This window comes from Equus przewalskii, chromosome 16, assembly GCF_037783145.1.
Source record: "Equus przewalskii isolate Varuska chromosome 16, EquPr2, whole genome shotgun sequence".
NCBI lineage: Eukaryota > Metazoa > Chordata > Mammalia > Perissodactyla > Equidae > Equus > Equus przewalskii.
Genome location: NC_091846.1, coordinates 48,711,133 through 48,730,777, shown reverse-complemented (window position 1 = coordinate 48,730,777; position 19,645 = coordinate 48,711,133). Strand labels below are relative to the sequence as shown.

The 19,645-nt window shown below is 35.4% G+C and overlaps 1 protein-coding gene across 15 annotated transcripts in view; it reads right to left on the bottom strand.

The window, feature by feature from the left end:
- Nucleotides 1-1,683: 1,683 nt before the first annotated feature.
- The window catches only part of UCHL3 (ubiquitin C-terminal hydrolase L3), a 112,217-nt gene continuing 94,255 nt past the window's right edge, over nt 1,684-19,645 (bottom strand). For 5 of the 15 annotated variants that reach the window (XM_070578481.1, XM_070578478.1, XM_070578477.1 and 2 more), the window contains 3 exons: nt 12,847-12,922; nt 6,495-6,553; nt 1,684-5,891 (listed from right to left, as the gene is read on the bottom strand). In XM_070578481.1, coding sequence (XP_070434582.1) covers nt 5,808-5,891; nt 6,495-6,553; nt 12,847-12,922 — 219 coding nt within the window. In that variant the 3' untranslated portion in view covers nt 1,684-5,807. Of the gene's footprint in view, nt 5,892-6,494; nt 6,554-7,848; nt 7,970-8,383; nt 8,529-12,846; nt 12,923-17,421; nt 17,614-19,645 lie in introns of those variants that run through there. The other 10 variants (XM_008521905.2, XM_070578474.1, XR_011527922.1 and 7 more) reach the window with 8 other exon arrangements.

Sequence of the window (19,645 nt, the reverse complement as noted above, 5' to 3'; positions counted from 1 at the left end):
TGGGCGCGGACTGGAACCTCTCATCAGGCCATGCTGAGGCAGCGTCCCACATAGCACAACCAGAGGGACCTACAACTAGAATATACAACTATGTACTGGGGGGCTTCGGGGAGAAGAAGGAAAAAATAGGAAGATTGGCAACAGATGATAGCTCAGGGCCAATCTTAAAAAAAAACTCTCTGGGCTCCTCAATAATATTTAAGAATGTTAAGGGACTCCTGAGATGGAAAAGTTTGAGAACTGGATCCCATTTTAAATCTTGGTCAGTTTCTCAACAAATCCCTAATGTCTACATAGCTATCAACTATAGAATTAATATTGAAGGGATATGAATAAATTGACCCAAACATTTTCTCTCCTATGTTCATTAATTTAGCTAATGATGTCACTTTCTCTAGGCATTCCATGCACAGTAAAGAAACAGTAGATGGCTACCAGCCCTGAAAAACTAAAAGCCTTTACTGCAACACTTGAAGCAACGGAGGTGCATGCTCTTGTCCTCTGAAAATGAGAAAAGTAGGGTAAAAACTAAAACAGTAAGGTGAACAGTTGGCTTTAAGCGTTCTTCCTGTGTTTATTTTGCCCATAAGCCATACTTTCTAAAGTTCTTAAAATCAGTACTGTTGTGCTCTTATCTTGAATACTTCATATGTACCTGATTATAAAGCCTTACCAGAATACAGCTATAAGAGCAATTATTCTTATTATATTAAAATAAAGAAATATTTAAAGCATTTGCATTTTGTTTATAAAAGAAATCAGTTTCTCAGAAGATGCATCTTTTAAATTATACCCAGGCCATGAAATAGCATGCTTTGGTCTCAATGGTAACAAATATAAACAACATAACTTTCCTGTGTACACTATTATCAAATGTGTATACTTCTATAGTGGAGATGGCGGACAGGAAGAACTTCTGGCTTCAAATACTCAGTATTCATAGCAGAGTAAAGAAAAACAACTTTCTACTGCTTAGCCCTAAAGGAAAAGTCAAATGTAATCTTTTGTCATCTTCTACCACAGGTCGTTAATCTCTGTAGGTAACACAACTTTTCAGCAGACAGGTTTTACGACATTTTTAAAGAATAGTCTAATTTACAACCTTTGCATGTGTTTCAAGTCATTTATGTTTAGGATACAAACAAAGCCTCAAGCAATTTGGTTTCATCTTGTTGTCACAGAACATGTGCAGGACACAGAGATCTCATCCTTTAGTTCTTGAAGGACACACTAGTGAACATAACTGAAATACCATCTATGTTTACATATTGATAAAGGACACAGGTTTGAATCAATTAAAATGTGTCATTCATATCATTTGGGATTTATTCTTGACCACATGGATTTTTATTTTGAATAATTCAATTCATACTCGTATGTCTTGTGGATTAGAAAGGCTTTATTATATATTTCCAACCATTTTAAATAATCCATTTTGCAAAATAGCTTTCAGTATAGGTTATGCACATTTAATGCCTCTAAACCCGGGATTTTCAACCACCATATCAATTAGACAATAAGATAATGCTTATAATATATAGCCTTTATTGTCTATATAACTTCCCTATAACATCTAGATGTGGACTGTGGAAATGTCACACTGGGAACTCCCACCTATCAAGCAGGTGGAAGCAACAGACAGGTTCAGAACCACTATCCTAAACAAAGAAGTCCAGAGAAAAATTTAGAATAACTTTTTATTGAAAAGCAAACAAGCAGGAATATACAGGAAACTAAGGCATGGTGGATTAGTCTGATCAACTGGCTCCGTTGGCACAAAGGAAAAAATGCCCTTCCTGAAGATGAACCTTCTACATCACAAAGTTCATTCACTTAAGAGGTCAAATTTTGAAATCAAAAGAAATGACAAGGCAATTTCTCCGATCTGAAAACTCAGTATATTCGACTTGATTTTCAGTAGTAATTTTGTTGAAAGCACAAGGAACCTCATTTTAATATCTTAGCAGAGAATCTTGTAAGATAAAAAACATTAAGTGTGTGTGTACAAAGTCTTCTAAGTTAGCTCGAAAAACTTTACAACCTCTTCAAAGAGGTTTTACTTTAACTTTAGTCAAGGATTTAAATAATACACAGAAAATTTAGACCAGTTATTTGCCTATTCAAGGTATGAATGTGTGCAAGTGTGTGTGTGTACATATATATACATGCACATTTGTGTGTGTATATACATATACTTGTTAGTTCCCAGGTAATGCATATATATATACACACACATGCATACATACACAAATATATATATATATATATATATATGTTGTGTATATACATATATGTAAGCTTTCCCTAAAAGAAATAAATTTCTATTGAGAAGTTTAAAAAGTGATGAAAATATGCCTCTTCACAATTTTCTTACAAGCACCAATATAGGAATCTTAAGCCTGCAGATGCTTCTTTTGAAAGCTATAGTATTGAGCAACATTAATGGCTAAAAATCTCTCTTAAATTATATTGTTTTCATTAAATGAAAAAAGCAGGCTGTACGTTGTCAACCAGCAAAAAGAGAAATCAGTTTAAGAGGCAAAGAGTTTATTTGGGATCAAAGAATTGCAATTCGGGGAGCACAGATATCAGGTAGGAACTAGTGTCCCAATTACAGGAGAGGGGCTCAGGGGTTTTATGCGAAAAAGGAAGGATGAGGTGAACTGTATTAAGGAAGAGTTCATTGGTGCTAGATGAGGTAAGGCTAGGTTTGTACTTCACAGATTGGCTTGAGATTCGGTCATCAGTAAAAGGCTAGACTTGTACTTCGTTGATTGGTTACTGATTCAGTCATCAGCAAAGTCCAGTTTCATCAGTCCTTACAAACAGGATATTCTTGTCCTTTCTGACTTCTTGGAATGTTGACAGTTTGGTCCATTTTGGAAGATAAAGAAAACAAGACATGCGAAGGCAATTCCTCTGAAAAGGCTGCTCCACTCTATTTTAATATGGCTCCACTCATGTCACCTTTCACAAGGTTATATACAACCCAATTACAAAGCTCACATAATATGCACTGCAAACAGATTTAAGATGGAATGAAACTAAATTTAAATCCTATTTCTTTGTTTAAATAATTTCTACACAGAATTAAAGATAGTTTTGAGACATATTAATGTTTAATTCACCATATAATATAGGTAACTTTAGTCACAAATGAACATGGTAAATACTACGGGTTAAATATTTTGGAGTTCATAAATGTTCCTCTTTTACAATAATTTAAAACAAACCATTATACCCAGTGAAAGGTGATGTTTAGTCAATTCCCAAAAGTGCACCAAGCAAAAACACTTAAAAGTTTCAGTTCTTATTTTAATTGTTTCCCCCAAATATATTATGGTCATTAACAGCAATATACAGAAATGACCCACAATTTGACCCCCCTTAGTGTCTCTCTACAAGTTTCCATACAAAATTAACCATTAATCTCTTCTACTAAGTGCCAAGATTTAAGAAAGTGACTAAACAAAGTACTGCAGGAAATACAGCTGAAGGACTAAAATTCTAGACATAAATCTAAGATGGGAGAAGCAAGAGAAAATTTTCAAGTTGTATATTCCACAAGGGACTCTCACTCTAAAAGTGTGTGCAAAGGAATGCTAGCCCTAAATGCTGCTCCATAAAATGTTTAGAAAATGATATTCATAATACATAGAATAATTTTTTTAAAAAAAGCTCTGAGGAGTTCTGGTTTTTTTTCAAACTTCAAATGTTTTCAAAAGGTACTTGACCTCAAACTCTTCTTGCTCATTAACAGTCTGCCAAGTTAGCATTCTTCATAGCAAACTGAGAAACTATGTAAATTCTCAGCGAGATGCCACTGATTAAGGACTTAAGAAATTATACAGTAAGAGAAATCCAGCAAGGCAACAGGCATGAAACTGTTTTGGAATATTTAAAATATTTAAGATAATATACAAGATAGACATGAGAGCAAGATGCAAACAACTTAACAACAGAGTAGAACTGGTTGTTGTTATTGCATCATGAAAACATCACCCACATACACAGTTTTTCAAGTTGTTTCAGATTATTTCTTCATCCCTATTGAAATCACTTCATTCAGGCCCTCTTCACCATAGAATGGTGGTAAATTTAAATATCTTCCAAAGCGATCTCCCTCATTATGGTCTATTTTTTCTAATACAGTGCTTTCCAAACTTAATATGCATATGAACCACCCAGGGATCTTGTTGAAAATTCAGGTTCTGATTTAGCAAGTCTAGGGTGGGGTCTGAAATTGTTTATTTCTAACAACTTCCCAGGTAATACTGATGTAACTACACTGAGAATAACAACGATCTAATCCATTCTGCAAGCCACTGCTCTATTACTCTTTCTAAAATACCACTTACATGACAGAACGAATCTGTGTAAGGAATCTGTGTTAACTCAGTGAATCATGTATAAACATCTACACTCAATTTTATCAGTTCAGAACTTCATTCTGGACCAATCTGGTCTTTCTCCTTACTGCTATACTCATTCCAACCCTTTTTTTTGAGGTAAAGTGTATAGTATATGGTGAAGTACAGATTTTAAATGAACAATTCAATGAGTTTTGATAAATGTATATACCTGTGTAACCAATACTCTCACAAAAAAAAATACAGGACAGTGCTGTCACACCAACCATGTTTTGACTCAGCTTTACAAATACCTTCCACCTTTCCACTGCCTTCCACCTATCCTTTAAGACTCAACTAAAGCCCTTACTTCTTCAGAACACACCCTAAATTCGCTCACATACCTCTCTCTAAATTACTACTACTTTTAAGACCTAGCCATCACCACCTCTCACTGAACTAATGCAGTGGGCTCCTCACAAGTCTGTCTACCTCTGTTCTTAACTCTCTTCCCAATATATTATCCACAGAGTAGTCAACAGTGATCTTCTAAATTAAAAATCGAACCAGGTCACCCTTGAAAGCCCTCCAATGGCTTACCATCACACCTGCAATAAATCCAAATGCCTTTTCTTGTATTCCTGTGTCACTAAGCTCCTGCTTCGCTGACCTCATCTCTTGCTCCTTTCCCCATTACTTTCTATGCTCTGGTCACATGAACTTTCTTTCTCGTCCTACAACACAGCGAGATTTCCCCGCTTTAGGGACTGTGCATTAATTATTCCCTCTACTCTTCCCCACCACATTTCTATGACCGGATACTTTTTGCTATTCAGATCTCAACTTCAAAGTTACCCCCTCATAGAAGCTTTCCCTGACCAGAAAATCTAAAGGACACACCCAGTCACTCTCTAACACAAATATGACTTTAATTTTCTGCATAGCATCTATCATTGGTTTATATCTTATTAACACATTTCTTATTTGTCTCCTCACAAGAACATAAGCTCCATGACTAAGGAACTTGTCGATAGTGTTCACTGCTGTAACTCCAGCATCTAGAACAGTGTACAGCTCATTAGAAGTAGATGCTCAACAAACACTTCCTAAATAAATATGTTAACACATACGATATAATATATAGTCATTACTTTGCAGAGGGAAACTGTGCCTGTGTCTCAATACAAAATCTCCCATTAACTTTAAAGAGAATAAGAAAGCTATTGCTAGTCATCAAACGAAGTAAAACTTTCACAAGAAAGAAAGGGAAGAAAAGAACTGCAGCTTTAATTTTGGGCAAAAATAATACAAAACATGGATTAAGTCAAAATTTAATTCACATAAAGTTTAATCAGTCAAGTTAATGAAAATATCAAAATTTTTGAGTTAGTGTATGGCAGCAGAAATTTAATTTTTGTTGCAAATAATACAGTATTTGGTGTTTCCATTATTGACAAGCTATGCTGCAGAAAGAGCAATTGCATTGAATCTTAATTCATCAGGGTCACGTTCCATAAACTTCTTGCAAACTTCTATGGCATCCTATAGAGAAAAAAAATGTATAATTTTTCAGTTGATAAACAAGCGTTTTACTTACAAATGATAAATAAGTGTTTCATATTTTCCTAACTCATACTGATTTTATTCTACAGACTTCTTTTTCCAAATGAAAAATAACAAAGCACATCAGAAAAGTGAATGGTTAGTAGCCTAATTTACTTAGTACAAAACTATAAGATACAGTGTGTTCTTTCTTAAAATGCTTTTAAGAAACTTTTAACCTGAAAATTACATATTTCATTGATTCTAAGCCACACAATTTGTTCATAAATTTAAAAATCTCAAATCGGGATCAAGATACAAACAGTATCTTGGCTTCAATGAAATATGATGTGCAACTCTTTCAATACTTTTCACGTCTTTTTCAAAGTTGACACCTGTTCACACAAAGAGCTCTGAAAATCTCTTTATTTGCTGTTGGTTTTTAACACTAACTCAAATTTTTCTTTTTAAATTTTCTCAAGAAAGCAAGGACAAGGAAGCATGCAAACACAGAGAAAATGTTATACAAGTGATCTTTAGAGATGTTTTAAAGATAACAAGAACATTAATAACACAAAGTGGACCAACAAGTTTTATTGTTACCTCTAATAAAGTTTCATCACTAGTTTCCCCGTGATTAATTGGAAATGGTTTCCGTCCATCTGTGGAAAACAGACAAACAGTTGAAGGTTTAGCTGTTTGTACAAGATAATGTACTTTCAACTTCCATTTCCCTTTTCCCACAGTGAGGCAAAAGTTAAAAGATATTTAAAATAAAATATCCTAAAACAAATATTTTAAATGTGCTACCTATGAGGTTTTTTTTTTAATTGAGTTATTGATAGGTTACAATCTTGTGAAATTTCAGTTGTACATTAATGTTTGTCAGTCATGTTGTAGGTGCACCATTTCACCCTTTGTGCCCACCCCCCACCCCACCTTTCCCCTGGTATCCACTAAACTGTTCTTAGTCCATAATTTTAAATTCCTCATATGAGTGGAGTCATACACAGATTGTCCTTCTCCCTATGAGGTTTATTTTGTTTTTTCCTGAGGAAGATTAGCCCCGAGCTAACATCTGTTGCCAATCTTCCTCTTTTTTTGCTTGAGGAAGATTAGCCTTGAGTTAATATCTGTGCCACTCTACCTCCACTTTATATGTGGGTTGTCACCACAGCATGGCTGACAAGTGGTGTAGGTCTGCACTCAGGATCCGAACTCAAGAACCCAGGCTGCCGAAGTGGAGCACACCGAACTTAACCATTATGCCATGGGGCTGGCCCCTCTAGGAATATTTTTTTACTGTTAAAAGTTATTAGAATCTTGCTTCCATGTTTGAAAACCTAATTATCTTCATAAACATAATTTATTAGAAATATATAGTAGCTTTAATTTCCTAAAAAGAATATGCAAAATTAATCAGTTTTTTAAAAGTTACAACCACAGTTTTTACCCTCAGAAATATGAAAATATTCTTTCTTCACTTTGAAAGCTAAATCAGACAGCTCCTAAGTAAGACTGACACGTTTATATCAATGAAAGGGACCCACAAGGTTTATGTATTACTACTACTAATTGTGTACACCAAGGCAGTAGTATAGACCAACAATCTAAATAACAGGATTATTCTACTGACCACCAAAGATAATTAACCACAATTATAATCATCTTGAACAAACTAGTATATTTTCAATACTATGAAAAAATGAAAAAGTCCAGAATTATATAAATTTATGCTAATCCAAAATTAACTGATACTCTAAATCCAAAGCTACAATCTCAAATGTCTTGTAAGTGGCACTTCAAGGTCAATCCATAAAACGTAATTCCTTCTCTCTTTTTTCTTCTTCCCAAAGCCCTCTAGTACACAACTGTATGTTCTAGTTGTGAGTGCCTCTGGTTGTGCTGTGTGGGACGCCACCTCAGCATGGCCCCACAAGCAGCGCCATGTCCACACCTAGGATCCGAACTGGTGAAACCCTGGACCAGCGAAGCAGAGCGTGCGAACCCAACCACTCGGCCACAGGGCCGGCTCCAATTCCTTCTCTTTAATTCCAAGGCTTCTTAACATAATAACACTGGAAGAAGAAGAAAAAAAAAAACAGGTATTTTGTGACTGGGAGGGAGGCGTAAGGAAAGAGGGTGACAAAAGAAAGCTGAATCCTTATCTTCAATGTGGGAAGTCAAGAAATAACACTGAGGCCACTTCCACCTCCAGCCAGGATGGGATAACTAGTACCTGATGAGGCCTCCTACTGGAAAGAACTAAAAACCTGGACAAATACCTGAAACAGTGGTTTTTAGACAGTGGGAAACAGGTAGCCCAGAAGTGTAGGTGAGCCCAAGAGTAGTCCCAGCTTTCTGCCAGGGCAGGAAAGGGAAACCGAAGCAGAGCACAGCAGTCTCAGTGAGCTGAGGGGAAGGAGAGCAGAGCTCAAAGAGGCTGAGGCAGCTGGAATCTGCACAATACCACGAAGAACGGAGCTACCTACTCTGAAGGGCTGTTGCTCTGTCTGGGCCGGGCCAGGATCAGTGGGCCAGGTGGGGTCAGGGAGCAGTGTGTCTGCAACTGAGCGTTACGCTGGAGTAGCCAAGAGCTTGTTTATATGCAAAGGGAATGAGTAAATCAGAAAATACCTGGAAGATAATGGAGAAGAACACTAGAATAAACTGTATACTATTAGATGGAATTAGAAGTGTTGATGTAAGGGTTAGCCCCATGGCCTAGTGGTTACGTTCAGCACGCTCTGCTTTGGCGGCCTGGGTTTGGCTCCCAGGCGTGGATCTACATCTTGGCAGCGGCAATGCTGTGGCAGTGACCCACATACAAAATAGAGGAAGACTGGCACAGATGTTAGCTCAGGGCGAATCTTCCTCAAGCAAAAAGAGGAAGACTGGCACAGATGTTAGCTCAGAGCAAATCTTCCTCAGGAAAAAAAAAGAAAAAGAAGTGTTGATGTAAATGAATGCTTCTTTCTTTTATTTTTTTTAAAGATTGACACCTGACCTGACATCTGTTGCCAATCTTTTTCTTCTTCTTCTTACTTTTCTTCCCAAAGTCCCCCAGTACATAGTTGTAGATTCTAGTTGTGAGTGCCTCTGGCTGTGCTATGTGGGATGCTGTCTCAGCATGGCCTGATGAGCAATGCCATGTCTGCACCCAGGATCCAAAGTGGCAAAACCCCGGGCCGCTGAAGCGGAGTGCACAAACTTAACCACTCGGCCACAGGGCCAGCCCCAACGAATGCTTTTAACATACAGATAAACAGATATGATTGTGTGTGCATGTATACCCATATTTACATACATGTGTATGAGAATATTTATATAATACATACAAATATTTCCTAGTTTTGTCCTCTGAGAGGACATAGAGGCAACAATATCTTAGTAGCAAAGAGCACTCTAGCACCCAGAAGTTGGTTCTAAATACCATTTTTCAGTAAAAGGTACCAGGGCTCTTTGGAGAGGTAACTGAACAGAGGGCTGGAGCAGGAAAAACAAAAGATGAGCCTGGAACATCTTGTTCCCCCTGAAAGTTAGAAAGCGCTCAGAGTGACAGTGACAGATCAAGAGGAAAAAAGGGTTCCCTTCAAGGCCTAGTCTGGACCAATTTGACCATCAAAACAAATGATAATAATGAATTGCAACCTTTTGAGTAAAATATAAATCCATGAGTCCATTCTAGCATGAATGGATGAATGAATAAATAGCTGGAAAAGGAAACCTTCTCATGTTAGAGGAAATTTTTTTTAAATTACCATTTGGCAACCATCATAGTGATAATCAATTCAGTCAAGAATTATCAACGGATGCTAAATCTGATAGACAAAGGCTTAGTGAGAAACTGTATAGTTACACAGTCTTGAACTATCTTCTGGTAAATATTTATTCATTATTTATTAATAAATATAACATAGTTATTAATTAACTTTATAATAGAGAAACCATGCAGATATATCTAAACCAAGTGATAAAAGTTAGCACCACCAATAATGAGACAAATTGACATCACATGCCTCCTGAAAGGATGCACTGAGAAGGTCACAGCATCACGTCTATGGTGTATGTGCCAAAAATGTAGAAATCATGAGGAAATATCAGACAACTCAAATTGAAGGATAATCTCCAAGTCACTGGCCTGTACTCTTAAAAATAAATATCAAAGATATGAAAGACAAGAATAGATTGAGAAACCATTCCAGATTAAAGGAGACAAAGAAACATGACAACTAAATGCAACACACAATCCTGGACTGGATTCTGAACCTATTAGATAGGACATCACTGTGAAATCAGCAAAATCTGAGTAGGGTCTGTGGATTCGACAGTAATACTGGATCAACAATGTTAACTGCCTGATTTTGATAGTCATATTGTAGTTACATAGGAGAGTATCTACTTCTTTTGAGGAAATACATACAGAAGTATTACAGGATAATGGGGCATCAGGCCTGCAACTTATTTTCAATAATCTATGGAATCTGAGTAAAGGGTTTATGGGAACTCTGTATACAATTTCCCTAATATTTATAAAAATTCAAAATTATTTCAAAATAAAAATGTTTGTATGTTTCAAAGTATTTCTGTTATTTCAGGTAGACAATAATTTGCTTAACAGGTTTTTAATCTGATGGGTCAATCAGTTCTGAACTCACTTCCAAACCCCTTTGCTTTAATTTATCCATAAAGAGTAATTACATCTATTTAAAAATATATACTTCCACCCCTCTACATATGCTGGGAACTACATGAAGCCCTAAGGGAAAGGAAACCGTGATGACAAAAAGATCAATAACTCAGTCCCTTTCATCAGTTAACCCTACAATTTAGAACAGAAGGAATATATTAAAGACTACCACTATCCTTTGTTTAATAAATGTCTTGTAGAAATTACCTTGCACCACGTCTACAATCATATTTTTAAAAATAAGGTTACTTAAGAAGCGATTTTTTTTTTCTTAAAAACCGTATGCTGTTCTTTTATCCACTGTTTTCTATTCACTAGCTCAACACTCCCCTTGTTCAACATTCTTTTTGAATTTATTAGGAATCCGCATCAGAGTTACTGTCAATTTCCTTTGCAATGAATCAGCAACTGCCCATCTTCATTTGTCTTGTACTTATCCCGGTTCTCCGTGACATCTCAAAGATTATGGCTTACCCTTAGAACTCTGAAATTCTTTAAACTCATTTAAAGAATGTAATTCCCAAAGGGCTCTAATTATCTATCAGCCATATTGATAATTCTTCTTGCTAAAGGATACCCAAACCAAACAAGACCTCAGTAGTTCTGCCTTTCTTTTCTGATGTTCTTACTTTAAACCAATTTAAAAATCTTTTTCTGTTGATCTTGGCATGCTATAAAAGAGAATCATTCTTCATATGTAGGTTACTCTTGATACATGGCTTTCCATCTACTGCTCTGAGCACAGAGAGCTAGCTAACCAGTCAAACTGAGTTTTTTAGACAACTCTTTAATCTCATTGAGATAGAGATTTTTTTCCTAAACATCTTTTAGATGCTATTGTTTGTTCTGTTATTAAGTCTCTCATTCTCAAAGTCACCAGTACTTTTACAGTCTCTGGTTATGGACTGTATTTATCAGTTCTTTCACCTTTCATAAATCTACTTTGTTGAAGTCAAGAGAATGTGTCTGGTAAGTCTCAGCACACTCTTAACTTCTACTTCTACCAGTTATTCCTTATTATTCAAAATTCAGAGTAGAAACTCAGCTTTTAACAATCAGTCTGACATTCGAAATCCCCATCACTATTACATCTTACCTCTATGTAGATTTTATAGGCTGAATTAGCAGAGTATATCTTCCAAATAGCTCTGCAGTTCTGTTACATACTCCCATAACAATGCCTTCTTTTCATTTTAGCGTGATTCCTACTCAAATCTCTCTACTGTTGTAGACCGTCCATTTCTATAAATAATATGTTCTTTCCTTTCCTTGTCCCCTTTAATAGAGCCATTTCTTTTTAATAAGGTATATGATTCTGTTGCCATATTCCAAACAAAAAAACCCATCTAAATTTTACAGACCACATTTATAGTCACAATCTGAGTCCTTTCAGAACTCTTCTTGCCTTTAAGAAAAATGAAAGTGGCAAGTTCATATACAGACAGAAAATGAGAAGAGAACTAAGTATCTAGAAACTGAACAGGACTTTTGCTTCTTTGTTTATTTTGCCTTTTTAACTCAAGGAAGGTCTCATGGAGAATGACAAGAAGGACTCTTAAGTACTATATACCAATTATGAAAGAATCATAAGAAGTTTCTTCTGTCCGAATAAATCAATTAAAATTATGAGGATCTCTTCCAAGTAGTCCCTAAAATAGTCCACCTATAGTTAAACTTGTAAAAAAATAACTGCTAGTATGAGCCAAAATACCAAGTAATTAATCACGGGTACTTTGACACATGCTTTAAGGACTGGTGCCAGAAAACACAGACTCCTGTAAAGTCTTTTAAAAGATCAGATGCAATACAAAGGGATAGTACAAAAGCCTGGAAAACTAGTGATACTCATTACTGAATACAGAAACTAGTGATTATGAATATTACACTATTATTACACTATCTTTTAAAAGTAGTTTCAGGATCAAGATGGTTCATCCAGATGTTGATGATAATTCACTCAACAATTTAGTAAAGGTTGCTGAAGTGATTTACAGGAATTTCCTATAATGATTTTTGCTTTCTTGCTTTGCTAAAATGCAGAGGTAGTATGTAAACATTCTTGAATTACAAGCTACTTGAACATCAAAAAAAATTTTCTTCTTTCTAGTAAAAAATCTTAAATGGAAAACTTTCATTATGCCAACTCAATGTTATGGGCTAATCGAATGAAGGAAGCACAATAAATATCAACAGTCCCATTTATCATAAATACAGACTTTCCCATTTAGCATTTCTCTCCCCAGCATAAATTAAGATAGTTCTTACCTAATTCATAGAGATGCCCATCCACGTGAACTAACGCAATGAAATGAAGGTCTACCTTTTCATCTGGACTCGGGGCCTGGGACAGGAGAGGAAATACACATCACATACGCTAGTAGTCAAACAAACCATCAAGCACATGTAAACACATACAAATAACATCAGATGACATGAGAGAGCATTTATCCAACATAAGCCAAGGCTCAATCTTTGATGTGGTGGACAAAGAGTGAACATGCCTACATTTGTCACATTATGCTCACGCATGAACAAGGAAAACATTGACTAAAAGCACATCTTTCTTCACCTCAACTGATCTAAAAACCTAACATTTTGTTCACCTTTTAGAAGCCCCAAGCTCCTAGCACAATACCTGGTACATAGTAGATGCACAATTCGTGCTTGCTGAATGAAATGAATGCCTGGAAAGATTCGTTGAAATTTAATGATAGCATAAACAGAGTTAAAGAAATTCTTTTCAAGTTAAATTTTAAGACGTCAAGAAAGTGAGTTCTTCCCTTAATGACTTGATCTTGATAAATCATTTTTTGAATAATGCAGTACAAATAGAATAAAATAAATACCTTTATTCACCCTAGATTCAAAAAGTTTAAAAATGAAAAAATAGCCCAAAAGATTAAGGCAGGGGGGCGGGGGAGGAGAAGATACGAGCAAATTAAAGTACAATAAACTGTAGCCTATTTTTCTCTGGCTTTCTTAGTGAACTATTTGAAATTAAAACTATAATTAGGGTTTTTTAGCTTACTAAATTTAATTTTCATGAGCAATATATGCTACATCTCTTAGACATTCAAATAACTCACGCAAAGTCAACATACGATTAACTGGCACTGTCTATAATATGCAGTAACTACACAGTTAATACTCATATGTGTTAGCTATATATTAAATCTAGATGATTTGAAATGAAATGCAATCACTATGAAATACAAGTGCAAATTTTAGAGGCAAAAGTTTTAAAGAGGCATAAGTCAAATTATATTTTATGTGATTTAACATCCTGTAAGTAACACAATAGTATCTTAACTCTAGAATTTATACTTTTTTCCACCCTCAAGTAACTATAAAATTTTAACTAGTTGTAATATGAAGTTTCCAGATGCAGAAATTGAAAGGTACAGAATAAACATTATTATCTTGGATTTACTGAATGCTTCTGAAACAATTACAGATAGAGTGACTCATCTAATCTCACATTATTCTTCAGAGATCATCTCCCTCAAATTATAAACGAGAGAATTGCAACATAAACAGATGTGGCAAACTAGCTTTTCCTAACTTCAATTGAGAACTAAAGAATTCCACAGTTGGTAGGATTCAAAGTTACCTAGTTTCACACTGTTGCTCTAACACCAGACTCCTTTCCAGGTAGCCCCATCTTGTGGTGGCCCCTCCAACAACAAGGAACCGCCAGTAAGTTTTGAGGCAGTCCATTCCATCTTTGGACAGTTTTGCTAGTTATCCCTCACATTGAGGTGAAAGTATATCCCCCAGTATTTTCCGTCATCTTAGAAAAAGTCTAATCCCTCTTGAACATGATACTTCTCCAAATACTTAAATATAGTGATAATGAAGTCCCTTACTTTCCTGGTGAGAGAATAAAAAACAGTGATCACTCAATCCAATATCCTCATTTTACCAACGACCAGAAGATAATTCAATTTTTCAAAGTTAAACCTAGGCAATTCTACAAACTATAAATTCAATTCTATAACAAAAATACTATAAAGAATTCTTTAACCAAAGAGGAAAGGGTCTCTCTTGTTTTATTCACTTTAAGACATAATTCTCCAATAGGATATCAAGTGTCTTAAATCTTTTAAGCTATTACGCATTCAAAAACTATTAATTATTTTAACACCATCTCTTAAGAATAATACATCTTACAGCTTCTATTTTGCATATTTTGTCGGCAAATACAACCGTGCTGGAGGTAAAAGCAGTACAATTAGAGTCAGAGACGTGAACATGGACCCAATCCCTGTGAGCACTGGGTTTCTTAGCTGTTTTGAGGTTTAAACGAAAGGCATGCAAGTACTTTGTAAATTATTAAGTGCTAAATAAACATTATGTATTATTACAATATTAATACCATATTATCACAAATGTAAGAAATCACTAAATCTAGTGCTCAAAATTGTGAATCATTGTACCTTTTATCCAAAAGTGCACACTAAAAATATAAAACTCTAAAGAAGGCATGAAAAGCCTTCAAAGCATTAAAAAGATAAGTAAAGCTCAAAACTTCTAAGCCTTTCACAAAACCTCAGTACTTATTCTGAGCCTGTTTCTTTGGTTAACTTCAATTAGTCTGAGAGTCTGAAATCTGCAATTATCCAATTGTGTAAAAATTATTCCACTAAAAACAAGAACAATAAATAAAAAGCAATTTCTAGTAAGCCTTCCATTTCAAAAAATAACCAATAAATAACTAAACAAAAGGCAAAACCCAGAAGCAATAGATTGGATCATTCTTACCTATATTTTTATATATTATTTTTTACAAAGTTCTCTAATTTAGAACACTTCATATCACCTCAAAAAATTAAAAAGTGATATAACAAATCAATTAGACAGAAATTAAATACTGAATAGAAGTTTTGAATTATTAAAAAATATAGTTTAATATATCTATAATTGTATGGCACTTAAATATATACCAGGCACTATTCTCATATAAATCCTATGAGGTAGTTAATATAGTTATACTCATTTCATTCTCAAGAAAACTGAGGCACAGAAGCATTAAGTAGCATGCTCTAGGCCACACAGCTAGTAAGTGATAGAATCTGGTTTCAAACTTAGGCACTGCTGTTCCAGAATCCATGTTCTTAACCACTAAGCTATGAAAATATTTATGAAGCTAAAAAGCAATGTAATTAATATGAAGCAAAGATCAACATTATATAAAAACAAAGAGGGCCCGGCCTGGTGGCGCAGCAGTTAAGTGTGCATGTTTCACTTTGGCGGCCCAGGGTTTGCCAGTTCGGATCCCAGGTGCAGACGCGGCACTGCTTGGCATGCCGTGCTGTGGTAGGTGTCCCACATATAAAGTAGAGGAAAATGGGCACAGATGTTAGCTCAGGGCCAATCTTCCTCAAAAGAAAAAAAAAGAAAGAAAACTGGAAATGCCCATTTTAATGACATGTTCATTTATATTTAGACTATTTTTAAGTACAAAGGAATTTATTCGTATTTAGAATCAATTGTGCCCAAGCAAGAATTTACCTAATTAGAGTTTTACTCTGATCATCTAATTCACCTTATATCTCCTACTGTGCCAAACATTGTGTATGGCATAGCAGGGAAGCAACAAATATCAAATGGATAAATGAATAAAAATGACAAAATGTTGTGACCCAACGAGGATAATGAAACAGAGAGACACTAGTTTATTGATACTCAGCACAAATGAAAAGCTATTTTGATGACCATACTGATATTTGGTGGAAGCAGATGTTTAAGGAAAACTGCCAAGGCTCCACTTGATAGTTTGAGCATAGCTCTAGAAGAGTAAATCAGGGGGAGGAAAGAATGTTTGACGCCAAATTTTAATTTTTTTTAAGCATTAAATGTATGTGCAATCAGACTTCCTCTGGCTTCAAAAGTTCTGATGATTTACAGAAGTGTCAAGTTTCTTATAAATACATGGCATATACCAAATCTTTCAGATATAGCATTTCTAGGTAAGCTCTACCAAATCACGGTCATTGCTATTAACAGTCTAAATATGAAAGACAAGAGCTATAGCTGCCTAATCCTGCAGTTTATTTCAATTATGAGAATTACCAGAATTCCTTTGTCAATCTCAACATTTAAGATAATTAGCAAGATTACAAGAACAAATATACTTTTTAATAGTTTGCCAATATTATCAACCTAAGAAGGAGAATTCATAAAATTTAAGGGAAGCCTACATCAATTCACAAGGAGAAAATCTTCAACTCCTACTTAGAAAAGATCTTTAGAAACTGAATAGGCAGGGAAGATTGGTTCAAGATTAAACCAAGTACCTGAGCCACCTCAGGGAATAAAATAGTTTAGATGAAACACCCTACACCATGAAGGATTAGATTAAGGATAGAGTAAGTAAAGTGACCCCAGAGCATGACAAGAGGCTAAAGTCATGTTTAGACACATTTAGAAACATGAAAAAAAATAAAGTAAGAGATGGCAAAGAACTTGGAAGGTACACAGCATTTGTTGACCTAAGTCAACTAAATGAAATTGGAAAGATGAAAGGTAAGAGAATACATATTCACTTCAATAACAGAGAGGAACTTAAACATTATCATGAATGTCGATCAGTACTCATCAAAAGGCAGGCACCCTTATGTTGGCAGGATATGGAGTGGAAAGATGGATGTTCACCAAGGCACTGGTGAAAGTCAAGCTAGACTGCAAAGCATAGAGGTATGCTTGCAATCTTATTGGGGGAGAAATAGCTAATGGTTGAGTGAACCAAGAGAACAGCACTTTGAAGACTGAAGAAGTTTAAGGAAAAAAATGGACTGCCCTTGTCACTGGAAGAAGAGATGGAAGATTGACTACACTTACAACAGAATGGAGACCCAAAGATGGTAGGCGTAAGAAGGGTCGCCAGCGACGAAGACGGAGAGATGGACTGGTAGCTTTTGCAGGGCCTACATGGTTACGTTTGACCCAGGGCAGGGATGCATGGTGACACAATGATGAGGCCTTCGTTCTGCAGTGGCTAGAATGAGGCTGTGATGAGGATGGCGAGGAGGACTACACAATTAAAAAAGAGAACATTTTACTTAGACCACGTTACTGGATGATCATTTATTCTTAAAAGCAACGTATGGTCATACTTGTATTTATATGGCCTAGTACTTTTAATCAACCATAATCTAGAAAAGGATTGTAAACGAATATTGGTTAGAAGCGGGTAAAGTGGAAATATATAACCAAGGTATAAGGTTATATACCATAGCTTCTGTAAGTGCACATCTAAAATATTTACATATCCTCATTTGCATAGCACAGACTCATGGAATTGATTATTTAAAAGCCACTAAAATGGACTTATTAAATCAAATTGTTTTTTAAAAATGAACACACACAAAACATCTAACACATACAAAACACACAAAGAATAATGTGTAGAAGAAAACTGTATGGTGACAGGCACTGGTGAAAAGAACTCCTTAGAGCAAATAAGCTCTAAAGGAAAAACCTTCAAAATATAAAGAAGAGTAAAATAAATCCCTCTGAAGCTGATGACTTGTATAAACTATCCTCTTATGTAAGCGGACAAGTTAAATGGAAACTATCATGGCCTATTAGCCATCTTTTAGTAAACAATAGTATCAGTTAAAACACATATCACTTATTTTGTGTCAGGTACTCTTTTAAGCACTTTACATGTACCAATTCATTTAACCTCCCAGTAACCCATGAGTTAGGTATTATAATTATTCCCACTTACAACGGAGGAATCAGAGAACATAGAGGTTAAGTAAGATAACCGAGGTCACACTGCCAGCAAGTGGCGGGGCTGGGATTCAAACACAGGAAATTTAGTTCTAGAATCCAAAGATCCTAATCACTATGGTGTATAGGTTAAGTGGTCAAGAGAAAGATTTTAACACTAATTTATTAGACCATATTTTAATGAGGATAGGAGTAATCCTCTGAAAATTAGATATTTTGAGAGTTGCCCTTTTGAAAACTATTGTACCACAAAAGCCAAATCTGACCCAAGTTTCCATGAATGTACATGCTTACAATAACTAATTTATTAATGGTAATCCAAATGATAATTTTATAATTATACCTCCAATAAGTAAAAGCAGTACATGAAATAAAAAATTTAATTTAAAGCAGTACGACAAAATTATAATCACTTATAACCATAGTAAGATGAAGCAATAAGTACAGATATTAAGTCCTTGCTTAGTGATACTGGATTTCGCTAACCATGACCTATCCTCTTTAGGAAAATGAAGGGGTTTTCCCCTGAATGATTTCTAACACTCTTTCAACCCTAAAAATTCTATGACCTTATTTAGTACTTTCAATCTATGCAAACAATACACTAACTGATGAGAGTTTAAAAAACATGTTGGTGAACACTTCAGCTGCTCATATTAAGAATCAGTCGACCAGAAATACAGTCGTGTGTCCCTTAATGACAGGGACACATTCTGAGAAATATGTCATTAGGTGATTTTGTCATTGTGTGAACCTCATAGAGTCTACTTACACAAACCCAGATGGCGTACCCTACCACACACCTAAGCTATATGGTACTAATCTTATGAGACCACTGCTATATATGCAGTCCATTGTTGACTGAAATGTCCTTATGTGGTGCGTGAAGGTACATAAATGAATCCTACACTTGGCTCTATATGGGAACAAAGGTGTATATAATGAATTGTTCTCACAGACATAGTCTAATCAGAAGTTTGTCATATTCAATCTGATTAAATTTAAACAAGAGAAGAAAGGGAAGGAAAGAATGGGGGAAAAGGAAAAGGGAAATGCTCGAAGAAGAGAAAGAAATGGAATAAATGGAGAGGGAGAAAGCGGTAACTAATGAGTAATGGAGAAAACAAAAATTTTCTAAGAATCTGGGGAGGGAGAGATTTCTAAGCCAAAAGTAGAACTGAAGGTGTACAGCGAAAGAACGTGTAAGGTTTGGGCAGGTGATATGGGAATGGTATTCCCGGCAAAGAATACGGCGTGAGAAAAAGAACAGAAATAGGAAGAAGTAGGACATGTTCTGAAGACTAGACGATCAAGTCTGGGATTTGAT